Source organism: Tyto alba, unplaced genomic scaffold, assembly GCF_018691265.1.
Source record: "Tyto alba isolate M040663 unplaced genomic scaffold, T.alba_DEE_v4.0 Super-Scaffold_14, whole genome shotgun sequence".
In the NCBI taxonomy this organism is placed as follows: Eukaryota; Metazoa; Chordata; class Aves; order Strigiformes; family Tytonidae; genus Tyto; species Tyto alba.
The window spans coordinates 4,345,635-4,363,879 of NW_024881276.1; the positions used below are offsets into that span (position 1 = coordinate 4,345,635).

The following is an 18,245-nucleotide window of genomic DNA, read 5'->3' on the forward strand; positions in this document are numbered from 1 at the left end:
CTAAAAATAACACAGAATTAATTCTAACAAAGAAGACCTCTTAATATGCTGATTACTGTGACATCACTAGATCTTTTAGAGGAACTATTAAAAGATCTTAAGAAAGACACTGCTTATGTACAAGTAATTCAGTACCCCAGCTGATGGACAGCTAGCTATTTAACACCTGATCCTGATAAAAGGCTACTTGTTCCAGTTCTACTGGTGTGAGTTATTCCAGAAGAAAACAAATTTGGCTTTAAGGGAAAAGGGGTGCAGTTACATGTACTAAATAAGAAAACTCCTAAGAGAAGGGGAGAAAAATAGTAAAGAGGTTGCTCAGAAAACTGTAGGATAGTTAGTTCCTCAAGATCTATGTATTGTTTAAGAAAAGATATGCAGGAAAGAATTAGCAGTGAGTTTCTACAGTTATAGATGTAAAGATTAACACACTTAAATATAGCCTATGTATCACTACCACAAACCTGGTTGTCAGCCTTCCTGTATTCTACTGATGTATGCATAAAAGCATAGCAGAGCCTCTATATAACCAAGGAAGAACAGGTTAAGGGTCATTGCTGCAGGCCGGATTTGCTTGAAAGGGGTTATGCAGGAAATAAAATATACCTCTGTTTCTGATAAAAATCAGTAAAGCAACAACAAAAAAAATCGTATAAGAGAAGTAAGTAATTTCATTAATCTGCATGTTCTAATATGGAACTAAAATCTGAGTGGCAGCCGTGTCATATATTATACAGCTACTTTTTAAAGAACTTTTCACCTAATGTCTCTTCAAATGTAGATTAGCATGCAGAAAAATAATCTATAAAATCATATTTCTCTCTATGAAGTGTTATGAAAAACTGTAATAGACTTTGGGCATAGAAAGGTCTTTGGATAGTCTAAAGGAAGTGTAGTCAAAGTATGTACAGATGTGACTGGAAAATTAAAACCAAAACCAACCAAACAAACAAAAAAGCAAACAAGAAAACAAAGTATAAAGCTGTGTAGAGGGAATCTGAAAAGGTAAAAATACCCATCTGATATTTGGAGAGGAGAAATCTCTACATTAGTAGAAATGGGATTAGCTTTAAAGGAGATGGGCTCTCGGTTGCCATAGACCTCGGTGCCTTACTGCCCAAGCCAGTGTTTTAAGTCACGGAGGCGTACTGCAATAATTGCTGCTGCTGGGAGGGTAAAAGCAGGACCAGCAGAAAGAGGGCATTCACTGCAGGAGAAGCTGAGGGTGACTAAGACCAGGTAATTGTCCTTTGCAGAGGTTGTTCAGGACCTACACATCTCCCACAGAAACTGTCTCCTGAAACAATCTTTGTTATTGAACAGGCTGTTGTAGAGGCATCTGTTTCCTTATGAAGAAACCTTTAGGCTGCAGTGTCTTAATGTCTCTTCTGTTCTGCAAAACAGAGAGCATCAGAAAAAAGCACACAACAGGGGAGCCAGCAGAGGTTATGCAGCAGATTCTAGAGCCTTTTTGGACCCTGGCTCATTCTGAAGATACCCTTAGAACTAGAAATACTACTGCTACTTCTTTAAAACAAACCAAAACAAACAAAAAAAGCCCAATCTGATGCACTTTTTATAATATTTAACCAAAGATCAAATGCAAGTTAACTGTGTTTGTAATACATGCTTTATATTTAATTATTAAAAAAAAAAAAAAAAAAAAAAAAAAAAAAGATTGTATTGACTGACTATACCATATCAGTTTGTTTGTGGCCCTAAAACTTCAACTTGTTGCTAAAATATTGTGCTTATTTACTGGAAATTTTGCCGGTGGAACTAGCCCCTTCTCCTCACAGCTCAAGTATGAAAACATTGGGAAAAAATAAGATTTCACATATTTGACTTTTATTTAAAAATAGACAAACGTGAACCTTTGTATCCTCACAGCAAGAATAAACATGAAGATCAGAACCCATGCTTCAGTAGATGCCACGACAGAAACCAGCCCTGGAACCCTGCCCTTCAGTTTGGTTTCCAATTGCTCACAAAAATAAGATATGCTTCTGTCAAACAGCCTTCCAATGCATGCTGTTAGATAAGGCCACAACTGCACCAACACACCCAAATATACTTCTTACATATGAGTGCTCTCAGCATCAGAAACATAGTACATGAAATAAAGAGTCATTGAAGAGTATTGCCAAATTCTGGTCAGTAGTAAAAGCAAAAAAGGCAATGTAATTTCCAGAGTTATTTTTGTACTCATACTAACTTTGGAGGAGAAACCAAACATGTGTGTGCATCAAAGAACAGCTTTTTACCACTGCCAATACTGCCCACCTCCTTTTTTTTTTCCCCTAGTGCCATATTTGCCCATCTGTTTCACCATCCACTGGCAGTGGCTGTGGCCCTCTTCTTCCAAAAGTTGTCCTCAGGGGACAGAGCAGTAAGGTTGTAACTGCTCCCCGAAGACTTTGTTTTAGCAAATAAAAATCTATTTGCCTTTCCTTTGCTTCCTTGAACATCTGGAGAGCTATGCTGTCTCTGGCAAGGTTGAGAGCTCATAGGTAAAAGCAGCAAAAAATTACACTGAGGCAGGAAAAGAGCTACAAGGACTTTACTCCAGGAAAGGAATTGGAGGAAACTGAGAAGAAGGAGCATTTATCTTCAGAGCTCACAGACTGCTACAAAGACAGCTCTCTAGCTGCTCACATTACTGAGTTTGCTGAAATTTGAAGTTTCACCTGAGTTTACAACTTCCAGTCTTCATTGTGCTGCTGTATAAGTCATAATTCTCTTTGGGTGAAACCATATGCGTGTATGTATTTTAAAGACCCTGTTCTTTAGAAATGAGTTTTAAGGTAACCTTCTCTCCTTCCAAGGCATCTTCAGATCAGGCAAACGCCCGAGCTGTTTTCAGAGGCTTCCTGGCAGAGGCTATGGGCCGGACACAGGCAGAGTGAAAGACCTGCTGGGACAACCCTTGCAGGTTGACCAAGCCAAAGATAGGTGCTATTCGAAGAAGCGGGTCTTGGATTATGCGTGTTACTCACACAATCAGATAACTAGCCTTAATACTAATTTATTTTTATTTTTACAGATGAGTTGGCTTTACCTGTGAAATGACAAAGCCTGGGTTTTTTTTCTAATCAAAGTTCCACACATAAAAGAGCTGGTATCCATAAATAATGAAACTCATTTTCACAAGATGTCAGTGAAATTAAAAGATTAGCAAGACTGAAAAAAACTACTGGATATTCTTAATTCTGTAAAATTTATTATCCATAAAGTGGCTAGTGCCAGCAAACTGTACCCCTGCCTCAAGGACTGGGCCAAGTGGAAACCGCTAGGTCTAGTGCAAAGTGCAGTCGTCTCACATCTGTTCTAACAGGAGGTTGCTTTTATCTCATCTGAAGGTGGCAACTTTGTCAAAGACTAATTTTGGAAACAGGAAGCTACAGGGTCCTGATATAATGTGGTAATTCCAGCGAGATAACTAGGCTTTCTGTTAGTTCTGCAATCCTGAGAGGGAAACATAAAAATGTTGTTTGGTATGATGTGATTAAATAGAGAACAGAGCTGTACTCTGAGGTGTACCAATTCTTGTCCTTTTTGTCAAGAGAGCAACTTCCTACGCGATGCTTAACAACAGTCAAAAACAAACACTCTGTTAAAGGACATCCTTTGAGTAACATTGATAATTTCCTGTGTATGTGCACATACCATTAATGACTAGCTCCATACTGCTGGATTACACAGTGCATGTGTGTGTATTCATCTACTTTCTAGGCTTGGAGTCCAGAAAAAAGGAAGCTGCTAACAACAATGTAATGTTGACTTCAGTACTACTCCTGCAAAACTCAGATATTTTAATGAAAAAGATTATCCTTCATTCAAAATGCAGCATCATTTAAAGATTAAACATGTTTATTACTACAGTTAAAACTCTTTATTGCCTCAGGTTAAATCTAAAAATTACTCGACTAGGCGCTGTCAGAGGAAAAAAATATTACCAACAATTTATGGACTGGCGACGGTGATTCACTAACTTCATGACGTTCCACTTTTGCAGCTGTCAGGGACCCACGACCAGTGAATCCAAGTCAGGCGCACGCCACCAGTGAGCTTCCAAGCCACACGCTGTGCGCCACTGAACAGCTTATTATCCAGTTAACAACGAGCGCACGCTCGGCAAGTGGAAACCCAGGATTTGAGGTGGTTTTGCCGTCCGCGCCCCTGAGCAGAGCACCTCGACCTAGACAAGACTTATGCAAAAAACAGGGTCTTTAACATTTGTCTTCCCACACCAGCAAAACTGAGTTAGAGAAAACTCACTGCCCAGGGGTTTGTTGGCGTTTGTTCCCGTCAGCTGTGGGCCCAGTGCGGCACCGTTTGCAAAAACTCAAAGCTATTTTACCGATCTTCTATCCGACCAGAGAAAAAGCAAGCTTATTACGGTTTAAGATTATTAGGTGTCCTGATGCGTTGGGTAACTTTTCCTCAGGGAAAGGGAGCGCCCGGGTGAAAAGAGGGCAGCCGTGCAAGACTAGAGTATGCGCCTCTACTCTTAGAGCCTGCGGCCAGCGCTTAAGCCCTGGCGCTCATTTCACCCAGCCAACGGTGCCCCCCCCCCCCCGCCCTGGTGCTTCCCTCTGCTCGCCGGCGGGCCGCGGAGGAGCGGCCAGGGCTGAGCGGCACCGACCCGCCCGCCGCGAAGCCCCGCTCCTTCCCCAGCCCCACGGGACACCGGGCTCCCGGCCTCAGCCCGCCGGGGACCGCGGGCTCCGCCACCGCCCGCTCTCCCCGGGGCCGCGGCGACAGCAGGTAGCGCCCGCCGCCACCCCCCCCCCCCCCGGGTAATGGCCGCCGCGCCCTGAGGGGAGAGGCGCGGGGCCCCGCCGTGAGGAGCAGCCCGAGCGGGGCGGGCGGGCCCAGGGCCGCCCTCGCCCTCCCTCTCCCCGCCCCGAGGCTCGAGGCTGAAGGGGGGGGAATCGCTCCCGCTCTGTCAGGGCGGCGGCCTGGGCGTGTTCCTGCCCCGGGGGGCGGCGCGGGCGCGGTGCCGCCCTCGGGCCGGGCGGGAGCGGCTGTCAGGGAGCGGCTGGTGCGTGTGGGGCGGGCAGCCATGCGGCGCTGGAGGCTCCTTCCCTTGGCGGTGCTCCTCGCCGTCCTGGGCCCTGTCCGAGGTGAGGAGGGAGGGAGGGAGGGAGGGAAGGAGCGGGCGAGCGGCGGGCACCGTCCTGCCGCGGAGCCCCGCCGGGCTTGGGGAGGGACCGGGGGCCGCTCCCCGATCGCCGCCGCTCGGCACGGAGGCTGAGGAGCGGCCCCGGGGACGAGAGGAGCCCGGGCGGGTCCCCGTCGCCGGGTTCCCTTGTCTGGCCAGAGCAGGGAAACGGCCCACTCTCCCTCCGGCCCCTCTTTTGGGTTGCTGTTTTTTTTTTTTTTTTTTTTTTTTTTTTTTGTTTTTTTTTTATTTTTTTTTCCAGTTGTTTTATTTATTTATTTATTTATTTATTTATTTATTTACTTACTTACTTATTTATTTATTTATTTATTTATTTATTTATTTATTTATTCCCCGTTTAACTAACTGGGGAAGTATTCCTGAGCTTTCTGCCCGCCTCCCGCACTGGAAACCTTGTCTTGTTTTTTAATTTCCTCGGTGAATACGTGGTACTCGCCCCAGTAGAGCCCGTGGGCGCAGGAGGGGTCCTTGAAGGACGCTTGGAGGGGGCTTCGGGGCAGCAGGGAACTCAGCTGGAGCTCGGCTTCCATTTTAGGAAAGAAAGCAGAGTTAACGGCAATTCCAGGGCATCAGATAGCTACTCATCAGAAAGTCTGCCATCACATGATAGCCTTTCTAAAAAAAAAAAAAAAATAAAAATCCCAAAACTGCACAGTAAAACACACCAGTGTGTTTCTTGAGAAGCTTCTCACGGCTTCAGTGTGTTGTGTGTCAGGGATGATTTTCTTGAACCCGGAGCAAAACAGTGTGCGTGTAATAATAGCACGTTGATATTTGGTATAAGGAAACAGTTTGGACGGTAGAGAAAAGTCGTGAAGTTCCCAGTGCCTCTCTCCTCACTGTAAGAGAGCAGGAAAAATAGCAGTTCCTAGCTATGACTTGGAAGCTGTAGATAGTGCATGCAGTATGCCAGGCGGGCATCAAGCCTGTTTGAATTAAGTAGTTCTGCTGTGGCCTTATTGTGGTCTTAGCTGCAAGGTTAGCAAAGCTGAGCTCTTGGAAAAATAGTACAATTTTACAGTAACAGCCTTTAAAACTGACAGATGATTCAGGCTGCTAACATTTAGATATCGTCTTCCTACTTATGTGGACAACTTGCTTCTCTACCTCTGCAAGCAGTCCTTATGGTCATGAATAGAAAGACCTTTGGTGTGGTGCGCTTAAGATGTGGAAGTATTTGGACTCAATCAACAACAGTCTTTCTAAACTTTCTGCCGAGAAGTTTGGAAGTGAACAGAGCCTGGCTGGTTTCTGCTTCACTGGAGGGAAAGTGCACCAAAACTGCCTTCAGGGGCTGTTTTGAATTCTGAGGAAAATGATGCTACATTTTTAACTGATTGCTTTTAAAAAGCTTGTTAATTTATCTGGGTACTGATTAATGCTGGTAATACAAACCAAGTAGGCAAGTTATAGTTAGTTTGGATGCTTTTTCTTTAAACAGTATGTGTAAGAATTTGAGAACTGTCGAGAATGTCAGCCTAGGCAGGGTGGGGCCCTCCAGGGGAATTTCAGCTTTATGGTGGTGCAATCTTAAATTAAAATAAAGGCAAGACCTGAATTACATACTTTTGAAAATTTTCATTTCACTGTTGGTAGGCTGTCTGTAGTCTGAATTTGCAGAACTACTATAGAAAGTTAAGGAATCTTGACTTATAAACAGTTCATCTGTTGTGTAAGAGTTTGGAGGTGACTGGTTTCACTGGGACTGCTCGCCTTGATTCAAGCGGACAAGTCTGTGCCTCCGGACGGAGAGCTTCTTATGGGATCATCCATTTTAGGCACATGAAAGCTGCTAGTGTTAAAACAATATTTATCATATCATGAGGATTTGACTGTATTATTAAGTAAGGGTGAGCTTTGTTATTTGAGCTTTCTTAGAAAAATAACTTGAAGTTTTAACCTCAAAACTGGTATTCAAGTGTTGTTTCATTTGTCAAGTCTAAGTGCTGCAAGTCATGCAAAGCCAGAATTTAGATACCATTGGGGCTGGATCTGGAGGAAGGTCAAATGTGAGATTTTATATCATAAGTTTCTATAGGCTGTCTGACAGCTCATCCCTGCTGAGGAGCAGGATCTTTCCATTTCTGTCCTCCTGTGTTTGGTCTGGTGCCCACCGGGGCCTGTACTGAGATGATTCAGCTTGATAAGTCAGCAAATGACTAATCTGGTGCATTGAGTTTGCTCTGCAGAGTGTTTGATGGGTATTGGAGCCAGCACAGGGGAGTGGAGAGTGGAAATGAGGTGGGTGCCAGGGAGGAGAGGGCAGGAGGCTTCCTGCTTTGGCTGGCTGTATGAGACTGGTTCAGCCATTTTACATCTGCAAAAGCACCAGGTTAGCCCAGCATCTAATTTTAGGCATCTGTTTTTTTCAAAAGAAAACCAAAAAATGTATTAGGCAGCAGATCTTCTATACAATTGATATGAAGAGCACAACACAGCAGAAGGAGAATCAAAAAAATGCATGCACGATGAGCGGCAGAAAACTGCTGCATGCAGACACAAGGCTCAGAAGTTCTGGAAAATCAAGGCATAAAAAGCTGTTTGCTTACTGAGGATCTCTAGTTTGGAATAAGGAATATATGCTTTAAGTATCCTTTGTAAGAACTGAATAGAACTTGCTGACTGAAACACAGTTGCCACAAGAGACAGTTGTGGTAGTGAACGCTGGGAGGTGAGCAAAATACACGCTGAAAGCTGAGGTATCTGTGTTCTAAGATCAGTAGCCTAAGGTGTGTTACAGGTGGAGATCCCTTCTTCATAAGACTGCTGTAATTACAGGACTACAAGCAAAGGGAAGGAAACACTTGTGCCCCTGACTTCTTGTCGAGGCAAGTCAGTGTTGAGAAAAATGACTAGTTGGATGAAAGCTGGTGGAATGAGCCTGTCTGTAATGTAGTAGATAGAGCTTTCAGCTGGAGCAGGGAGGTGGCGCAGGGACTGCTGGAGACTGATCTCTGCTTTGTGGGCTCTGGACTTGTTTGCCTTTTAAATCTAATTAAAATTCAAACAAACACCACACAACTTTCTTTCAGCTGAACAATTTTAGTGGCAACGGTAGTGTGCATACATGGCGGCATGAACTTGAAATGTGCAGCACATGTTTCTCCATCTTCCTATTTCCTTTAATTTGAAATAGGTAAGAGGGTTTTTTAATATATTGTTATTTATATAAAATGGCCACTGTACTGCTACATCAAAATGAAATGACTGCAACAATCCTTAAGCTTTCTGTAGTTACAGGGATTTAACTTGGCAAGAGTTAAGCATGACTCAGCCTACTGCCATCCAGCCAAGACCAATTTCAGTATTTTCCTGATGTTACTCTGGTGCATGTGGTGGGGTCGTCACCTACGTTTGAGAAAGGGCTCTGCTTTAACTCTTGCTGTCTTGTGCCTCTCACTGCAATTAACTTGTATTTCATCAGGTAACAGCTGTGTTAGTGAAATGCAGTAATAATAGTAATCTTCATGAGCTAAGATCATCTTGCCAGGGGCAAACTCTTTTAGTGAAACTGTTTTTCCATGCTCTGGCACAGGAACCTACTCTATGGAGCGTAGTGAAAATGTTATGAGCAAAACAGTCTCCGCTTGGGGAACTTTTGCTTAAATTAGCTCACTGTCAGCGAACACAAACTTCTAATCATGGATTTGAGAGTTGAAAGAAGGAAAAGGATCAGTCATACACCTAAGATCCTTGCCCTTCACTTGGCTAAACTTAAGCCAAACATCCCCTCTCCCCCATCTCAGCTTCTCTGGTTTTTGCTGCAGGTTATGCTCAGCCCATCCCCTGCTCCTTCAGTGAGGTGACCGGCAGAGCAGGAAGGTCTTGTGCCTAATGGTTTCTTTCTGGTGTTCCTCCTTGCCTCCTGCTGATTTTCCTCTGCTCCCCTTTGCTTCTCAGTGTCCCTGCCTCAGGGAGGGTCGCTTACGGTCCCCAAGGGCTGATGCTGCTCTGGTGCGAGTGGCCCACAGCCTCAGTCCCTCAGTGGGATGATGTGGGTGGCTCATAGCTGCAGTCCCGCAGGTACGTACCCTCTTGGCATGGAATCTCTCCTGCCCAGAGCACATCTCCAGCCACACGTCCCCTCTCTAGTCTGTCCCTCTGGGAGCCTCACAGACCGTCTCCTCATGCGTCTTCTGTCCCTGCTGGCTGCTGCTCTTTCTTACGTGTGTTCGAGCAGGGATACTCTGTGCTCCTCTGCCCGGTTGCAGGTTTGGTGCGTACCACTGGTGTCAGTGCCAACTGGATGTGACTCTACGTGGCACAGGGCAGTTCATGGCCTCTTCCCAGATAGGGCACCCTGCACCCCTCTGCTGCTGAAACCCTGACCAGTTCATGCCCTGTACATTCTTGAGCAACATGTACCTAGGAACTGTTTGGGTATGCATCTTGACTGCAAACACATATGTCTTGTGTCTCTAAAACACACAGCATAGTTTATGAAGTTAAATAAGATTACTTGGCACATGTATTTAATTTCATTATCACTTTTCCAAAGGCCACATAGTAGGTAATTCCTGATCCTCAAGTGGTAAGGACTCCTCCTTTAGGGATTTCAATTGCTGCAGGAGGATAGACACAAACTTGTCTCCATTCTGGTGTCCCCAGGGCTGGCTGGTACTTTGTCACCCAGCTGAACTTAGGATGTGTGGCTTTCTGCAGGGCTGCTATGATGGCTTCTTACTTTTATGTTAATTTGCTCTCCCCCAACTTTGTAGAGGTGAGATTCCATTTCCCTGGAGTGCAGTTCCAAGTAAGCCGTTGTACCATTCCACCTTTCCAGATGCCTGGGGATTAGAGGCAATATGATATACCCACTCTGCTCCACAATCTTCCCCTCATTCTTGGACAGCTGTGGTTTCAAAATGACTACTGCTAGCTGAGTCTAGCCAAGGCTGCATTCCATCATGCCAGAAAAGATGTTTGTTTGTTCCATCTAGAATGCTGCCTAGATTTTGTTTCCAGGTAGAAAAGCTTCTGGCAACCCGTTTCTAGCGTTGCCACTGTGGGAACACAGCACCTGATGGTGTTGCTGGAGAGAAGGGGGCCGATCTACTTGCCAGGTTTCTTCAAAATTCCCTTTCTCCCATTGCACATACTGGTTCATCATTCATACTTTCCATGTATGTCATATTATTCCACAGATCTCACGCTGCCTGGTTGTTTGCACTGTGGCTTCCTGAAACACGTCAAAGCTGCATTCTCTGCCCTGGTACATGAGCAGAAGTTTCATGGACCCACCCGGCTAAAGATAGTTTTCCTTTGTGCTCACGCCCTGAATCTATTCTGGCAAGTTGAGCTAACTGGTCGGCCTGCTTATCATGTTTCTCAAATTGGCTTTGAATTTCAGATACGTGCATTAACACCATGTGTTCAAGCAGATGTTTCTCCTATTTGCTGTTGTATTACTTTCCATTCTTCTGCTGCTGAAAGTGGTTTTCCTCACTGCTGCTGGTTATCACGATTCCAATCTTTGAGCCATTTCTGCACCTCATCAGCGATCACTCAGAAGTCTGTGTATATGTATACTTGGGGCCACTGATGCTCCTGAGCATGTTCCAAGGCGATTCCAAAGACCATTGCTTCTGCAAACTGACGGCAGGCTCTTGTCCCTTTGCAGGTGGCAGCCTCCCCTGCGGAGGGGCTCCAAGCTGCCTGGAGCCCCATTTCCTGCTGAGGTTTTACAGGGTCCATCAGTAAACAAACTCCATTGGTTATTTTTCGCATATAACTCACCATATGCTGGGGCATTATGTAGCCAGAGGAGTTTAGTCTTCCTCGTATTATTGATTTGCTGGCCATGGACTAATCAGTTCAAGTTGGAAAAGATAAAGATTATCTGTTGCCCATTACTCAGTACTGCTTCAAGAGTTTTTATTCTAATCAATTCACCATCAATGAGGTGGAAAAATTCTTTAGAGGTATATATTGCTTCAAAGTTTTGTGGATGATGCTGTGGCGATTGGTAGGGCCGTGTTTCCACCCCTTGCAACCCTCTCATCGATCCATCTACCATGGTCAAGAAAGTCAAGCCCAAGGAGGGTAGGGGCAGTGGCAACAGATAAGGACTACCAGTCTTGTCTGTTCAAACTGAGGCTCCCTTCCAGCAGAGGTAGGTGTGTGTCATCCCCACTTACTCTCAATAACTGCTCGTTTCATCACTGCTACACCAGGGCAATAAGGTGCATTGAGCACCAATATCCATTAGGACACGATGTAGATGTGGCCAAGTGGTGCCAGGCCACCTTCCCCAGACAGCCCAAGGAATGTGGTTATCTGCACCTGCGGCCAGGCCAGCAGCAGATCCCCCCTTAGTGCAGTGAACTGGGAGGAATTGTCGGAGCAGTACGCGGTGCGGGGGCTGGGGCAGGGGGAGGCAGTGGGTGAGCTGAGCTCCGACTCTGCCCTGTGCTCACAACTCCTCAGCTGACAACGCTGCATCTCTGGAGGGCCTTCCGTTCGACATGGTCATACCTTCTCTTTTTCTGTTCAGGAGCATCCAGCATCTGTGACAAGGGCATTCAGAATTCCCGTTCTTTCCAGGCATTTTCCCCCAAGATTCACTGTACCGATGGAATCTTGGCATTGTCCCTGGCCTTGCTCTTTAATCCTACAGCGTGCTCCCTCCAGCATGGTACATAGTGGGTCATCAGTGCAGGTCCCACCATGTTACCAGCCCCTGCTACCTAGGCCCTGCAAGTTATCCCAATACAGAGAAACAGTGTTCCAGCTTGTGTGTCTTGCCCTCTGTCTGTCTGTCTGTATCTTACCAGCTGCCGCAGGAGGTCTCTGTGCCACCTTGCAAAAGCCCACAGTGCCAGCAACAGCACTGAGTCAGCTTTTCTGCAGACTTGGGACCAGTACTGCAAAACTACTGTTTGGAAAGTTGCTTGGTATCATAAAAATTAGTTTTAGTTTGTTTTTTAATAATAAAAAAAAAAAAAAAAAAAGAAAGCCTTGCATTCTCTATATGGTTGTAAATTCTAGTCTGGGAAAGATTTCTCTGCTTGCTGGAGGAAAGCGCATTTTTCACCTGTTGAAAATAAAAATTACTGCAGTGATACTCATCATAAACTCCTTTTAAACTGGTTTAGTCTCTGCATTTCATGTGAGTGGGGAGGCCAGAAGAATAGGATCCAGAAGATTTTCTATGAAGAACTCTCAAAAAAATAAGGCGGCAAATTCCTGTGATGGTCCAAGAACTTAATTCTTCCTAGTATAAGGCCTGTTTACAATAGTTTTTCTAAATATAGAGCAGTTCTTTTAACATATATAATTGACGTGTCAAATGCAGGAATCTTTCTAACATGTTTTGGGAAAAAAGATCCTTTTAAAAGAAAACATTTACACTTTAAGTCAGGTCTCATGGCACAGCATCTTTGGCTGTAAAACAAATGCAGTTGTTTTCCTTTATACAGATATCATTCACCTGGGAAGAGTACACATACTATCTACGTCTAAGAAATGGCATCTTTAACTGTACTTGTAAAAGCAAAACCTCTTGACTGAGGCAACAGTTAATTAACTGCAGATGTTAATTCCATTCTACTTTCCTCATAGATCGAGTCCTGTAAAACTGTTGGATTTCTGTTTCTTCAAAATTTTTCACAAGAAATGGTATTCATTTCTTGATGTGTGTAAAGTATCCACAAAGCTTATTTCACTTTGAGCTGAAGAGTTTTAATCTAGGTAAAATCAAACTTTGGTTTTGGTATAGCAGTTGTTCTTTCATCAGGTAAATGTTATGACTCAGTATACAAGTTAATCCTTCCATGAAATAGAAGTTCTTTTTGATTAAACACCCACCAATTTCATTGATAAAAATCAGATTTTAATTATAAAACTGTCTTTGTATGCTTTTTTGCTTAACGACAGAAAATACCGTTTGCATCTTTTCTGTATGTCAAGAAGTCCAATATTCTGATGGAAAAATAGAGTGAAAAAATTGTTCAACTCTGATATTTCCAGGACGGCCAATTCTGGTTATACTTTGCAATATCAGTAGTATATTACCGTTTTTATTACTGCCACAAAAATAATACAGTCTAAACCTTTTCTGTCTGGAAAAATGGAGTTATGGTGTTTAGACTTGTATTTTACCACCACTTGTTTGTTCCCTGTGATTTGGAGGAACATACTGGCCCTATGTAAAGAGGGAAGAGGCCACTGGTGATAGTAGTAGTAGCGTGATGTGGTGAATTAAAAATAAGTGAGGCAAATTTGCTGGGTAGGATGCAGTTTTTATTAGAGCTGAGGCTATTGTTGGGCAAAACAGACAGCTCTGGAGTCACACAAGCCCTTGTTAAATTTGGAAACAAGAAGTTACAGGATAAGGTTTGGGGGGAGGGCTTGGGGAAGCCTATGTGGGCAGATTTTGGATAAAGCTCTCTTTTTCTGTATTTCTATCTTTATCTTTCAATCTACTGTTTCTTCCCTCACCTCCAGCTCTCCATGCCTGTCTGTATTCTCCCTCTTCGATGCCAGAAATCTCTGCCTGCCCTTGTGTTTCTCAGTATGTCCCGGATGCCAGGCATTTTGCGATTGAATCCCAAATTCAGTAGTTATTTCACCAACTATTCTCTGCCCTCTCCCTCCCCAAATGTTGCAGATGGTTATACAGACATCACTTCTTCAGATCAGAGCTGTCCCTGCTTGTTTTAGCCAGCAAGTTTGCAATCTGATTTATGACATCCCTCCCACACCCCTCCCTTTCTCACAAAAACTTCTGGCTTTCCTTTTTTGCTATTTTGGCCTTCTGTAAAGGCCAGCTCTTTACTGTGCTAACTAAGCAGAGATTTGTCCTTTTTTTCCCCAAAACTTCAGGCAAAAGCTGTGATTCTGAAGCTCGTGGCTGTAGCGAGCTGACAACTTCGTCTGCATTCAGACCTCTCCAACTCTGTCTCTTCCTTCCTCTTCCCTGCCCACTGCTTCTTCTACTCCTTTCCCTTGGGTGTTGCCATTGCATCTTTGTCACTGTCTCCACTGCCAGTGCCATATCCAGGCATGGGTCCCTTCAGCTTGCAATTCTTACCTGTCCTGAGGACAGTTTTTCCGTACAGTCCTATTGCTTTCCCTTGTTTTCTACAAAATGAGGAAATTTATAGTGCAGGCTGAAGTCTGGCATGTGTGATGACTGCCTGCAAGCGATAACACTGGAATGTGAAATCTAATTTTGAGTTAGAAGGTGATACAGAATTAGAGTGGCGATGGTGAAACTATTTCTTAGGGTGGACCTGGAGAATTCTTGATAAAAGTTTTTGTCTTAATATAACAGAATAGAAGTACTTTCACAAGATGCACTTGAACTAGAAATGCTTATGGTTTCACTGTGAATGCGTTCCAGATGTTTTGCTGAGCACATGAACACGTTGGAACTACTAAGAACAGAGCCTTGGTACAGAAGGGAAGATTTATCTTGTTCCTCAAGTAACCGTAAGGAAGAATGGGAAGTAAAAAGAAAAAACAACAAACCAATCTTTTTTAAAATGAGAAACACAATATAAACCCTCATCTGACAAAACCTATGCCACATTTCTGGCTTGCTGTATATCTGTGGCTGCCACTTAGTTGGATTCTAACTAATCTATTTAGTTTTCTATCTGTCTGGTTTGGGCAACTCAAACTAGTCACACTGGCCTGGGTGCATGCAGTATTTCTGAGTGCATGGCTGTCCATCAGAAGTATTTTTTAGGTAGTAATTTTGCATCCACAATGCAAAGTTAGTGGAAGCAGAAAAAATAAGCCTTCTCCTGCAGTGTTCCAGATTGCCCGGAGAAGCAGGCTGCTGTCACATCACACGTCCTGTGGCTGAAGCTAGTCTGCATGTTTCCAAACCGATCCTGGTGTGGTGCAGCGGAGCACAAGCTGTGAAATCCTGGCTCACTGAATTGTCACTTAATGCAACTCTGTCTCAATTAATCCCTTAATAGTAAATACCTGTAAGAAAAAAAGTGTCACTGAAGCTACCGAAACATGTCAATGTTTCAAGTTTGAGCAGAACAATGGGTTTGGTTGTAAAATGAGTTGATTAGTGCCAGAACTGATTCAATCTCAGAGCAATGGATTAAAATAGGAGTTGAATCATTGCAAACCACTGTATTTGGTCTGGTTTCCTCTACCCCACCTTCTCCACAGGAAACCCTCATTGTAAAACCCATAGTCTTCCTCTTCTTTCTTTTAGCAAAAGCTGCCGTAGCTATTTTTAAATATGCAGATTGAAAAGACTGAAGAATCTTTTTAGCCATAGCTGAACAAGCCACAGTGAAAAAGAGTCTGGAAAAGCTGAGTAAATTTTACTGTTCAGTTAATGTTTCTGACTAGATTACAGATTTTGTTTGGATTTTGCTATTAATATACAAACTGCATTGAACTGGTAAGACTTCTGGTGAGGAAGGTAAAAGAAACAGGCTGTGAAGTGAATTGTCAGTTTACAGGTATCAGCAGACATAAACCAGTCCTGCTATGGGCCATCATTTTGGTGTACTGCTGTAAAAATTAGAGTGTCCTTGACCTAGTTCTGTGCTTGTTGCAAGTGTATATTTCAACTAAATTGTATTTTAAAGAAGGAATTTTGAAATGGAAGGCCAAGTTGCATTTACTTGTTCATCAGAAGTTATAATTTAAATTCTTTTTCCTTGATTTAGGGTAAACTCTAACGTGAGTTTTTGGAGCTTTTACTTCACTGGCTTCCAGATCACAAATCTTGGTTTCTTAGTACTTCCTTCTTCCTTGTGCTAAAATTTTACAGTCTTTCATGTAGTGCAGACCTCTCTAACGTTTCTGCAGCTGAGCCTTGCTTCTGCATGTCCCTTTTCCTCTGAGCCCCTCTGGGACTGCACTTTCTGCCATCCCTCCCTGCTCCGATCCAGGAGGCTACTAGAGGTGCAGAGTGTGAGTGAATAAGGATGCAGACAAAACAAAATGCTGGTGTTTCGTGGCTGTTTGGTGGTGAGGAAAGCCTCCAGTCTATCATTTTACACACTTTACCACTGTGTATAGTGTTTTACTGAATTGGGATGAGCAGAAAAAGCATGCAACCCTTGAAATCATGGCTTGAGATCACACAGTTGCCCTGAAAACACTTCTCCCTTTCTCTGCAGAAGACTGGGCAGGGTACCGTACTGTACAGGTGCATATAGAGGTTTTCAGTGCAAAGAGAGAATGTGATTATCTGAATAGAAGTACAGATAGATTTCTGGTGATAAAACAGCATTAGGTTATGTGATGTCAGTTGTAGTTACTTTCAGGAGAACCAATGATTTTATTAAATTATACAATACTGAATAGTTTGCAACCTGCTTGGATAAAACAGTTTTCTTAAATTCAAGAATAATCTTTTGATTAACTACCATTGTAGCCTTTCCAGTGTATTTAACTATTAACTTTTGGTGCTGACTGCAATTTGGGTTGCAATCCCAGTGAGGCTTTAATGTTCATGAATCTGTACGTGATGGCAAGAGCACTTGAATGTTCAAAGGACCTTGAATGCATGCCTCTTCTCAGCCCCATCATCTCCTCTGGTGTCCATCTTCGTGCCATCAATGTGTATATTGCTCCACAGTTTTGAAATTACAGTTGTGACCGCTTGTGATATACCCACTGTTTTGAAGTACATGCTTCAGAGCAAGAGATTTCACGGATGTTGGTCAACTGCGGAAAGGTTCTTGCCAAGAACTGCTGAAGCTGTTGCTAGATGTAAGTGTAGAAATCCTCAAGAAGAAATGAGATTCTTTGACTCTGGAAGAAGGAGAGGTGCTGACGTACTGACTTTGACTTTTAGAGAGTGTTACAAAAATTTGCAACTGGCCCTTGCTGAGGGAGGAGAGAGTCTGGGATGCACAATACAGAATTCCAAGGGTAAATATTTATTCACGTGCATAAGGTGCCATAGTCAAATTGGGGCACCACAAATGTGCTTTTACGCAGAGTTCTTGTAGCCTTCAAACATTCAGCTACAATATGATTTGACTAATCACTAACAGCCATGCTACTGATTACTAATAGTAGTAAAACTTCCCAAAGCACCTGTATTTCTGCAGTTTTCTTGCTGCTTGTCTGTTGATCCAGACATCCTTGGAGACAGTGTCTCTACGGTTACTTACCTATGATGCCAGCTGATGCTGGGAGGGTTTCAAAGAGGTGTTAGAGGGACTAGGATGCTGGCATTATCTTGGTTGCCCGGGTGTACCCTTTATCCTTCATGGACAGCTGTAAGCTTTCAAAAAGTAAAGTCCTTATTTACAGGGCCGAGCTGTCTTTTGGTTTCTTTTACATAAGCATGAACAATACCAAACTCTCCAGTACAATTCCACTACCTCACTACATTGCAATGTATAATGTGAACTAATATATTAACAAAGTTAATATAATTTCATACTATAAAGGCTGATTGATATAATAGTTAGGGAAGGGAACTTTCATAACAAGCGTAAATGTGAGCCTTGGGGTAAGAATGCACCTGGTTATGATGAAATTTAGGTTATGTGAGTAGTAGCTGCAAGGCTCGTCAGCTCTGTGAAAGCTTAAAGTCCTGTCTGTTGAGCAGCTGTAGACTATGAGCAACATGTACTTAAAGGATTTTGGTTTCTTAGGCTTATAAAAAAAATTAACTACTGACGTTTCTTGTGCCAAGACAGAATTTCAGAAGTGAGTGAATGTAAAGTAGGTGCACAGTGCCTGCTTGATCTTGGTGAGATTCGAGAACAGGGTCTCCTAAGGCTGCCTCAGAGCTCCCAGTCCAACCCTGGCACAGGTTTCTGAAGAGACAGAGCTGGAGAGCAGAGGTGTCTTGGCCCGTTGCGCCTGCTCTGTGGGCCCCCCCTGGGGGAATGGTGATTGTGCTGGCACCCAAGACCTGGGTTACTCCTTGCCTGCCCCAGGGGCAGAAGGAGGGGTCTGGCTTCTGCAGGCGCTCTGTTAGCACCAGAGCGGGCAGTGGGAGCAGTGGCCCCAAGGGTGGCGTGGCTGACATCAAGTAACTTCATGCTTAATGCACAGGGTAATGTGTCCGTGGTTTAGGGTTGCTATGAGGAAGAGTACCGAGAACTCAAGACCAGTTACT

At 43.8% G+C, this 18,245-nt stretch overlaps 1 protein-coding gene across 3 annotated transcripts in view; it reads left to right on the plus strand.

The window, feature by feature from the left end:
• Positions 1–4,931: 4,931 nt before the first annotated feature.
• Positions 4,932–18,245, plus strand: part of LOC104359649 (CD99 molecule (Xg blood group)) — a 32,175-nt gene continuing 18,861 nt past the window's right edge. Inside the window, exon 1 of one of the 3 annotated variants that reach the window (XM_042788349.1) lies at positions 4,932–5,126. In XM_042788349.1, coding sequence (XP_042644283.1) covers positions 5,066–5,126 — 61 coding nt within the window. In that variant the 5' untranslated portion in view covers positions 4,932–5,065. The remainder of the gene's footprint in view (positions 5,127–18,245) is intronic. The other 2 variants (XM_042788348.1, XM_042788347.1) reach the window with 2 other exon arrangements.